General features: G+C 40.2%; 1 protein-coding gene across 16 annotated transcripts in view; it reads left to right on the forward strand.

The window, feature by feature from the left end:
• Positions 1-11,466, forward strand: part of ppip5k2 (diphosphoinositol pentakisphosphate kinase 2) — a 155,558-nt gene that overhangs the window by 14,634 nt on the left and 129,458 nt on the right. For all 16 annotated transcript variants that reach the window (XM_043710086.1, XM_043710037.1, XM_043710071.1 and 13 more), the window contains exons 3-4: positions 2,669-2,864; positions 3,926-4,016. In XM_043710086.1, coding sequence (XP_043566021.1) covers positions 2,669-2,864; positions 3,926-4,016 — 287 coding nt within the window. The remainder of the gene's footprint in view (positions 1-2,668; positions 2,865-3,925; positions 4,017-11,466) is intronic.

Below are 11,466 nucleotides of genomic sequence, written 5' to 3' on the forward strand. Positions count from 1 at the left end.
ATATATATATATAGAATTTTTTTTAAAAAAGGGGAGAAAATTGTTAAGTAGAGAACAAATAAATAAATCCCTCTCCCCACCCCACCAAGATAATATTAAACAGTAAGGTAAAAAACAAAGGGGATTAATATATTTAAAAAAAGGGGATGTAAACCGGAGTGGGGGGAAAGCAAACCAACATCAATTAACTCTTATAATTTATCTAAGAGAGTCCAAAAATTCCTTGGCCTTTTCCGGCCATCCGAAGTTATACACGGATCCTTCATGGTTAACGTGTAGCGTTGCTGGGTAGCGCAAGGAGTACCGAATATTTAAGTCCCTTAAACACTTGTTTGCCTCATCAAATGCCTTCCTCTTTCGGACCAGAGCTGGGAAAAAGTCGTGGAATAACATGACCTTGGATCCTTTATAGATCACGGCTTGGGGATCTTTTCCAAGATTTCTGGAGGCTTCTAAGAGTATCTGCCTCTCCTTATAGCTCTGCAGCCGGAACAGGACCGGGCAGGGACGCTAGCTCGAGCCGGGCCCGGGTATTGCAACCCAGTAGGCCCATTCCACCCTTACCTGGCCTGATCCAGCCTTCAGATTTAAAAGCTGTGGAAGCCACTGTTCAAGGAACACTGTAAGCTGGCCTTCCTCTTCCCATTCGGGAAGGCCCAGCAAACGAATATTTTTTCGACTACCTCGAGATTCTCTAAGGTCTTGGCTCGCTGTCCGAGAGTCCGGACCCGATCCACGGCCGATTGTGCTGTAGTTTCGGAGGTCGCGGCCTTTAGCTCCACCCCTCCGACTCGACGTTCAATTTCCTTGATGTCTCGGTCGTGCTTTTGCAGCATGGCCAAGAGTGAGTCCCATCGGCTTCGGGATTCTTCAATAAAAGCGCGATCTTCGCATCAAATTTGGAGATTATTTCCACAAGGCTCGCCACCGTAGGTAAGTCCCCCGGGGTGGCTGCGGACGCCTCTGCTGCAGCTGGAGAGGGTGGGGGAGGGGTTCCTGCTTGCTGAGAGCTGCGGGCACCCTTCCCTTTAGTCATTTTTACTGGGGATTAAATTGTTTAAATTCAATACTAAACAACTAACTACATTAAGTAAAAAACTATTTTAAATGATTTGGTGAGTGTGGTGGGGGCGGGTGACCCACTTTGCCCAAGTCTTGGGAGGAGCACTGTAGACTCAGACTTGCTGGGTTGCCGCCATCTTGGATTCCCTCGCTTTTTTCCTTTCTAAGTCAACCTAGTCACATATTTCAGAACTCCCTAATCCAAGTCTTGCAGCCACCTTCATCCATCTACCCTTTTTCAAGGATGGAGACCATAATACCTCTCGGAAATTTCTGTTTGACCAGAGTTATCCGCTTAAAGATCACCAAAGGCTTTAACTTTGTTCCGTCTGCCATACAACCAAGTACCACAGTGAGTCGTGGTACTTTCATGGCCAGCAGTTTTTAACTAAGACTGTTTTTGCTCCAATCTCGTCCACAGTTCTATTCCCTGACATATCGAAGTTCATTGGGGTTTCGTCCGTATTGCCGATGCATGACAGCCTGTATCCATTTTGCTTCTGATTACAAAGTGATGGAACCTTATTGTCATTACATCCTGCTGGTAGATGTTGGGCAATCTTTGTTTTCTGTCCAAGCACTAAATCATACCTTTTCACAAACCTACTGCACCATCCAGCGCTGGCTTTGAAATCACTGAATCCATCTTTTTAACTTTGTTTTTGGCGCATATTCTGATACATTGTTGAGTCACTATGCTTCTGTTCCGATGACACTGAATTATCCAGTCAGCAGTCTTTTCTTCTATGTTGTGGCCACATGTTCAGCTTTCCTCAGTTGGCATACTTCTGTTTTGGCATAGCCTTTAACTGTGTGGCTTTTTTCATCCAATCTCAGACAAGTTTTTCAGAAACAGAATTCCCTTGTATCTGTGCTATTATTGTTATTCTTCTTTGCAACTTCGTTAACTTTTGGTTTAAATTGTGCTGTATACTTCTTTCTTCGTGATGCCATTTTGTAAGAAAAATTTGGGGGAGTTTTCCAATAAGTTTAGACGAGAACTGTACTCGACACCTACTTCTAAGACATTGAGGCAACAGCAGGAAGAGGGCTGCCATAAGGTACCATAGATATTTGCATGCACAGGTCAAATATATGTATGTAAATATTACTTAAATATATAAAGTATAGATATCAACATTCAATTTAACAGTTTGAAAATCACATTGCGCAAATATATACTGGTGCGTATAATGTGATGGTGCTGTTATTGAATCAAAAATGTGTATTTGAATCAAAAATGTACAAATCATGCCCTTTAAGGCTGCATATATGGTCAGGAAGAGACGCCCGAAAACCTAGGGTTGACTTGTGTACAAGGTCTCTGAAAAATACCAGATTTTTGGCCAAAAACAAGAGGTCTCCATATACACAATGTCAATCTGTACATGAGTATATACAGTATTTGGAATCGCTGTGTTGTGTGTGTAAATAGTGACTTAAATTGAATTAAATGAAGATCTAAATTGTAAACTGTTTCAGCATTACATCATGTTTCTATTCACTGCCCTCTAGAGGACTGTTTTTCAAAAATAAACTATCCAGTTGCTACCAGGGATGATACAAGACCCATTATTTTGATTAATTGTGTATTATTTTTCTGTAGCCACCAGAAAGGCAGATTGTGGTTGGAATTTGTGCCATGGCCAAGAAATCAACATCAAAGCCAATGAGTGAGATTCTAGGGCGACTTTGTAGGTTCAAGTACATCACTACTGTGATATTTGAAGAGGACACTATTCTAAATGAACCAGTGGAGCAATGGCCGCTTTGTGACTGCCTCATTTCTTTCCATTCAAAAGGTAACTGAGGACACTCTAAATGTTGAAGTTGTTTGCTTCATTGTGTATTTTCTGTTATTTTCCCAGATTTTGTAAAGATGACCATCATTTACTGTTATCAAATAATAAATCACCATCAACATGTGATTATACATGTGCGATGAAATTCCACAACCATGTAGTTGATGTCCTCGTTGCTCCTCTAATCCAGAAAATGTGTACTGTTCATATATGTTCTAGCACCCTGTAAAGAGTGCTGCATTGAAATGGATTTCAAATCATGGAAACATAGGACTTGGGAGAAGGAGTAGGCCATCCTACCTTCAGGCCTGCCAACGCTCAATCAGGTCATGATTGATTTCTTTGTGGTCTCCATTCTACTTTCCTGTCTGACCCATATAACCTTTAATAACATTGTCTATCACTTACACAAAGTTGTAGTGCAAATGGCAATAGAAAGACAGTAGGCAACAATAAATAACAGTATCTCATTGCATGGTTGTTCTTCACAACGTGAACGCAGACGGTCAGGATTGCCAAGCTATTCAACTGAAAGCATTACAATCAAGCGCCATTCTTCTTCATTAAACTGGCACTTCATAACATTAAAGTTTTGATTCTACATAATTTATTTGCTGCTTCTTTCATCCAGGGATACTGGGGCCAAAATATAATTAACATTGTTAATCACACAAGTTGTTGAATTTGAAATTTTGAGTCTGGTTTTCCTATTTACTATGAAAGGGAAATTAGATATACCTCAGTTTGGAGTCAAAAACAGGGATCTGTAATAGTTTTGATAAATTATCCCAAAGACTATCAATTTAATGTAGCAGGTGATAACATTACTGTTTGTAGATCCGTTTATCTAGCACAAAATATCCAGTTTTATACCAATTACTTAATATTCCTAGTACAACTGTTCATTCTCATCACTGCTGCTGTAACTAACCTCTTATGTACATCATAAATGTTGGAATGTATAATTCTATTATTTACTTGTTTATCTTTTGGCCAGTAAAATGTAAAATTTATTTCAGTTAAGTTAGAAATTTTGAATTCACTGTCTTTGTCTTTTTAAGGATTTCTGTTGGACAAAGCAGTAGCTTATGCGAAGCTCAGGAATCCATTTGTTATTAATGATTTGAACATGCAATATAATATTCAAGACAGGTAAGCTCCCTTGACAGCAAATTACTTGCTAATGATGAAGGCTATTGACCTCTGGTCAATAATGACATCTCCCAAAATATATTTGGAATACAGCTGTTGGTCTAGTAGCTTTGAGGAGAAGAAATCAGCGATAATTACTGCTTCTAATCACTATTAAATAAGCTTTGCTGAAATGTGTGTAGGAATATGAAGTGAGAATAAGCAAATAAAGTCATTAATAATATTGTTATCCTCCTGTTTCCAAGTAATTCAAAACCATTGCATGTAACACTATCTTAAATATCTAGTAAAATAGAATAGAATCATAGAAGCATTATGGAATGAAAGACACCACTTGACCACTGTTTATGGCACCTGAAAAATTAGCCACCCTGCTGAATCCCACTTCCAAATGTTGCTTTGTAACCCTGAAGCTTGCAGTCCTCCAGATGTTTATCTGCACATCATTTCAAATGAGTTGTGGGGTTCTGGCTCAGCTAACCTTTACAGGATGATGTTCTAGATTCTAACTGCCTTCATGGTTAGGAAAACAACCCAGTCTGTCAAATTTTATCTTCATAACTGCAATTTTGCAGTCCTGACATTGAGCTGTTAAAGAAAATAGGTGCAAGGATATTTTTATTCACTTCTGGGGTGTGGGCATTGCTGGCTGGCCAGTATTTGCTGCCCTTGAGAAGATAATGGTGAATTGTCTTCTTGAACTGCTGGAGACCACATGCTGGAAGTTGACCCACAATACCCTTGTGGAGGGAATTTCAGGATTTTGATCCAGCGACAGTGAAGGAACAGCAACATATTTCCAAGTCAGGATGGTGAGTGGTTTGGAGGTGAATTTGCAAGTGCTGGTGTTGCTCTGTAACTGTTGCCCTTGTCTTTCTAGATGGAAGTGGTCATTGGTTTGGAAGGAGCTATTTAAGGATCTTTTGATGAATCTTGTAGGTAGTACACACTTGCTACTGAGTGTTGATGGTGGAGAGAGTGGGTGCTTGTGGGTCTGGTGCCGAGCACATGGGCTGCTTTGTCCTGAATAGTGTCAAGCTTCTTGAGTGTTGTTGAAACTACACTCATCCAGGTAAATAGAGTGTATACCATCACATTCCCGACTTGTACCTTATAGTTGATGGACAAGGGAGTTAGGAGGTGACTTATTTGCCACAGTATTCCCAGCCTCTGACCTGCTCTTGCAGCCACTATGTTTATGTGGCAAGTTCTGGTTAATGGTAACCCCCAGGATGTCGATAATTGGGGTTTCAGTGAAGGTAACACTGTTGAATGTCCAGGGACCGTAGTTAGATAATCTCTTATTGGAGATGGGTGTTGCCTGGCATTTGTGTGGCACAAATGTAACTTGTTACTTCTCAGACTACACATGGATATTGTCCAGGTATTGTTGCATTGGACATGGACTGCTTCACTATCTGAGGGGTCACAAACTGTGCTGAACATTGCAATCACTGGCACACATTCCCATTTTTGACCTTATGATGTAGGCAAAGGCCATTGATGAAGTAGCTGAAGATGAATTCTGCTTCTATGTTATTCTTGAGTGTTGTTGTTCTACTCATCCAGGAGAAGGGCTTAAGCCCGAAACGTCGATTCTCCTGTTCCTTGGATGCTGCCTGACCTGTTGCGCTTTTCCAGCAACACATTTTCAGTTCTACTCATCCAGGCAAACACAAAGAACAAGATAGTTCACTCAGTCCTTGAAGCCATTTCGCAAGACCACGATCTCAACTCTACATTCCTGCATTTATCTGAAAACCTTTCATGCATAAACTACTCAAGAATTTATCTGGAGGAATACCTGGAGAAACTCTGCAGGTCTGGCAACATCTATGGAGAGAAAACAGTGTTAATGTTTGAGCCCAGGGCCCTCCTTCAAAACTCAGGAGTCACTGGACTCAATTATAACAGTGTTTTCTTTCCATAGATACTGCCAGACCTGCTGAGTTTCTCCAGCAATTTCTGTTTTTGTTTGATTTCCAGCATCTGGTGTTCTTTCTGTTATTTTATGCCAGAATTTATCTACCTGTGCCTTAAAAATAATAAAAGATTTTGCAACTCCTGCCTTTTAAGGCAGATAATTCCTGAGAAAAAAACATGTTTCTTCATCTGCCTTAAATGGGCAACTCCTTATTTTTCAAATATTACCCCAGTTCTAAATTCTTCCACAAGATAAATACCCTTTCCATATCCTGTGGTCTAGTCCCCTTGCGATCTTTTATGTTTCAAATAAGTCACCTCTGACTCTTCTAAGTTTCAGAGGATACAAGCCTTGACTGCCTAGCCTTTCCCCATAAGACAGTCCGCTCTTCCCAGTTATTAATCTAATAAACCTTATCCGAACTGCTTCCACAGCATTAATGTCTTTCCATAAGTACAGTCACACACAGTACTATAGATAAGGTCTCGCCAGTGCCAAAAATGACTGAAGCATTACCTCCCTATGCTTGCATTCAGTTCCCTTTGCAATAAAACATAACATTCCTAATTTAGCTTTCCTGATTACTTGCTGCATACTAACTACCTGTAATTCATGTACTTGGATACCTAGTTCTTTCCAAATCTCCAAGGTCTGTAACCTCTCTCCATTTGGATAACATGTTTCATTTTTATTTTTTCTGCCAAAGTGGATAATTTCACATTTTCCCATGTTGGACTCAATTTAACTGTTCTTTGCCCATTTAGTTAAGCTATCTCTATCCCTTTATAGTATCCTAATGTCGTCTTCACAACTTCTGTTTGTACCATTGAAAATTGCTGACGTGACATTGGCCATCTCGGTTTCTCTGCTCCTTTCCACCACTCTAAGCTGTCCCCTTCTGAAATACCACAAGCAAAATAATATCATTTACGTAATACCTTGCAAGATCTGTAACAAACACTACATTGGACAAACAGGCAGCAAACTAATCACGAGGATACATGAACATCAACTAGCCACAAAAAGACATGACCCACTCTCACTAGTATCCTTACATATGGATGAGGAAGGATACCACTTCGACTGGGACAACACATCCATCCTAGGACAAGCCAAACCGAGATATGCACGAGAACTCCTAGAAGCATGGCGTTGTAACCAGAACTCTATCAACAAACACATTGACTTGCATCCCATTTACTACTCTGAGAAAAAGAACAGGAAATGACATCACCAACCCAAGAAAACCCAAACACATGTATAGAAAGCGGGTCATACCATTACTGCTTCATCTGGAGGCTCACTGATGATGTCACCTAGTGTGGTGATGAAACATTTGAAAACAAGCCTTCCAGCTCAGTGAGCAAACTTTAAATCTCTTCTCTCACCTTAAAAATGAGCCCCCAGTCTTGAAATCCCTCATCCTCAAGAAAAGACAATTACCATGAACTCTTTTTATGTCCCTCATTATTTTCCAAACTATTAAGTCGCTTCTCAACTTCCTCCGCTCCAGTCAAAAAAGTCCCAGCCTTTCTTTATATCTCTAACCTTCCATACCCCACAACATCCTGGTAAATCTCTTCTGAACCTTCTCCAACTTAATAATATCCTTCCTATAACTGGGAAACCAAACTGGACACAGTTTTCTAGAAGAGGCTTCACCAATGTCCTGTATAAATTCAACATGACTTCCCAACTCCTATATTCAAAGGACAGCAATGAAGGCAAGTGTGTCAATACCTTTTTAAACACCCTGTATATGTGTGATGCAAACTTAAAAGAATTATGTACCCACAACCTTAGGTCCTTCTGTTCTGATCAATAACTAAGGCCACCATTAATCATACAAGTCCTATTCCTGTTCGCTGTACCAAAAAACAATACCTTACACTGTTCAGATTGAATTCCATTTACCATCTTTCAGCCCATTACCCATTTGATCGAGACCCCTTTTTAATCTTGGACGACCTTCTTCACTGATTTCTGTGCTACCAATTCTGGTGTTGTAGACTAATTTCCTAACCATGCCTTCTACATTTTCACCCAAATCTTTATATGAATAACAAACAAAAGAGGACCCAGAACTGATCCCTGTGGAACACTGTTGGTGACAGGCCTTCAGTTCAAAAAGCAAACCTCCTCCACCACATTCTGTCTCTTGCACTTAAGCCAATTATGTATTCAATTGTGTGGTACTTTAAAATGGTAAGTATTCTTTTCTACCCCTGGACTTGTATATGATGGGCAAGCTTTGGAAAGTTTGGAGATGATTTGCTGCAATATTCCCAACCTCTATTCTGCACTTGTAGCCATTTTTTTTTTGGCTAATCCAGTTCAGTTTCTACTCTGTGGTATTCAAGGTTGTGGATAAATGTGCACTCGGCAATGCTGGTGCCACTGAATCTCAGTGTGTGAAGGTTCAATTGTTTTCTATTACAAGTAGTCATTGACTGGTGCTTGGTGGCATGAATGATGTTGGCCACTTATCAGCCCCCTCCTGGGTATTGACCAGGTCTTGGTGCATGTAGACATACATTGCTTCAGTTCTGAAGAGTTCTAAATAGCGCTGAATATTGCAAAGCTATCAGGATTCCTACTTCCATCTTGGGAGGAAAGGCCATTAATGAAGCTGCTGAAATTAACTGGTTCTAGAGCACTACACTGAGGACCTCTTGCTGAAGTGCCTGACCTCCAACAACCACCAACATTTCCTTTTTACTAAGTGTGACTCTAACCAGTGGAGAGGTTTCCCTTGATACCCATTAACTCCACTATTGCCGAGGCACTTTGATACCATACTTGATCAGATACTGCCTTGCTATCAAGGACAATTCTAGATTCTCCCATTTTGGGGCACGGTGGCACAGTGGTTAGCATTACTGCCTCACAGCGCCAGAGACCTGGGTTCAATTCCCGCCTCAGACAACTGACTGTATGGAGTTTGCACATTCTCCCCGTGTCTGCGTGGGTTTCCTCCGGGTGCTCTGGCTTCCTCCCACAGTCCAAAAATGTGCAGGTTAGGTGAATTGGCCATGCTAAATTGCCCGTAGTGTTAGGTGAAGGGGTAAATGTAGGGGAATGGGTCTGGGTGGGTTGCTCTTTGACGGATCGGTGTGGACTTGTTGGGCCGAAGGGCCTGTTTCCACACTGTAAGTAATCTAATCTAAACAGCTGTATGTGGTAAACATCTGCAGATTTACAATCCTCTGAGATAAGAAATTCCTCCTCATTTCTGTCTTAAATTTGTAACACTTAATTCTAAGATTAAGCCCTGGTTCTAGATGCTCCCAGAAGGGGAAGTAACATTTCCTCATGTACTTGTCAAATCCCCTAAGAATCTTGTTTGTTTCAATAAGGTTGCCTCTCATTCTTATAAACTCCAAAGAGTACAGGCTCAACCTCTCCTTATAAGTTAATTCTTCCGTAATTATAGTCTAGTAAACTTTCCCTGGACTTCCTCATTTACCAACATGTCTTACCTTAGAAAAGCTGACCAACTGTGATCTGACTCGTGTCTTGTATAGTTTTAGCAAAACCTCCCTACTTTGTCCTCCATTCCCTTCAATTCAAAGGCCAACATTCCCTATTACCTCTGAACGTAGATTCTAGCTTTTTGTGATTTATGGGCGAGTACACCCAGATCCCTCTTCTGTAGCTTTCTGCAGCCTTTCTCTGTTTAAAAGTAGTCAGTTCCTTTATTCTTCCTGATAAAGTGCACAGCTTTCCACATTATATTCCAGCTGTCAAGTTAACCTATCTATATCACTCAGTTGACTCTGTCATCCTCACCACTTGCCTCCCTGACTTTTTTTTTCAACTGCATATTGGCTGTAATGCATTCACTTTCCTTGTTCAATTCATTAACAGCATATCAAGTATAACTATTTACCACCTGTATGTCAAATATTAGTTTGATAATTCCTAGTGATGGCAGTCACTTCAGTGTTTGAATATGTCCAGAATAATGTGGAGATCCAGAAGTTTTTTGTTGGTATTTCTACACTCCATGTTGCTATGCACTGTACAGGTTTTCCAAGACTGCTTTGCATAGTGGGAGCTCCTGTTTTGATACCAAGCACAATATGCAATCCAAGAAAGCCAGAATAAGTTGGTTATTTTCCGGTTGACAAACTGTAACTGGTGAAATGTCACAGATGAGTGCAGGATCTTAATTATAAATGTTCTACAGTCATGACATGAATGTTGGAACTGACTGTGTTGTAGCTAAAATTTGCTACTGATATGAAATTAGGTAGGAAAGCAAGTTATGACGATACAAAGGGTCTGTGTGAGCAGACGTTTGGCAGATGAGGTATAATGTGGGAATATGTGATACTGTTCACTTCGCTAAAAGGTTTGGCAGGAAGAGAAAAGTAGAATATTTTTGAAATGGATCGACACTTCAGAATGCAAAGGGATCTGAGTATTCTTGTATTAAGAAATGTTAGCATATAGTTACAGCTTCTAGTGGGAAATAAAAGGAGCATTAGTCTTTATTATAAGGAGATAAAGTATAAAATACAGGTTTTATTCCAACTATGCAGAGTGTTGATGAGACTGTTCTTGGATTACAGTGTGCAGTTTTGGTCTCCTTGCCAAAAAAAAGTAATATAGGTAATTCTCACTTTACGCAGCCCAGCTTAATTTTATTTCCTTTTTAATGTGTGTTTCTTGGACCATTTTTGTTCATTTTCGCATCATTTACTTTGTCAACATGGATTGTCATCTTGAATCAAGTACTGTAAAGCCTCCATCCTGGGCATACTTTTTTTTTGTTCTGGCTGTGGGCAAGGTGTCCAACCTTCCTCTTGGCCTTGCTTTCTGGTTTTGTTACCCACCCCGTTCTCTATCCCAGGCCTTGTTCCTCTCAGATATAAAGTGCTTCCATTTGAAACGGTTCAGAGAAAATTCAGTTAATTCCTGTGATGAAGGTTGTCTGTGTTGAGCAGCTTAATTGGGCTTTGATGATTTAAGAGGTAATTTTTCAAAAGAGATTAGATATAGTGCTACACTACAGACTTGAGAAAAGTTATAACTCATGGAATCAAAAGGATAGTAGCATTGTTGATACAAAATTGGCTTAATGATATGAAACAGAGTAATGGTAAAAGATTATTTTTCAGACTGAAGGTTGGTAGTGGAGTTTCCCATCAGCTTGTATTGAGTCCCTTGCTATTCTTGATTTATCTTAATGATCTAGCTCTTGGGGGACAGGGAATATTTCAGAACTACAAATGGATGCTGACAAGTCGGTGGAGAGGCAGATAGGTAGAAAATGCAGAAAAGTGAGAGGTCATGTATGTTAGCACAACGAGTATGGCAACTTGGTCGAAACCAAAAGTGTTCCAAACTAAATGTTAAACGTGACAGAACGTGTGAAGAGGGCAATTGATAAAGTAATGTGCTTGTTTATTTGTTAATAGGAGCATAAAGTACAAAGCTGAAAATGTGTTGCTGGAAAAGCACAGCAGGTCAGGCAGCATCCAGGGAACAGGAGAATCGACGTTTCGGGCATAAGCCCTTCTT

Source organism: Chiloscyllium plagiosum, chromosome 2 (assembly GCF_004010195.1).
Source record: "Chiloscyllium plagiosum isolate BGI_BamShark_2017 chromosome 2, ASM401019v2, whole genome shotgun sequence".
NCBI classification, from domain to species: Eukaryota; Metazoa; Chordata; class Chondrichthyes; order Orectolobiformes; family Hemiscylliidae; genus Chiloscyllium; species Chiloscyllium plagiosum.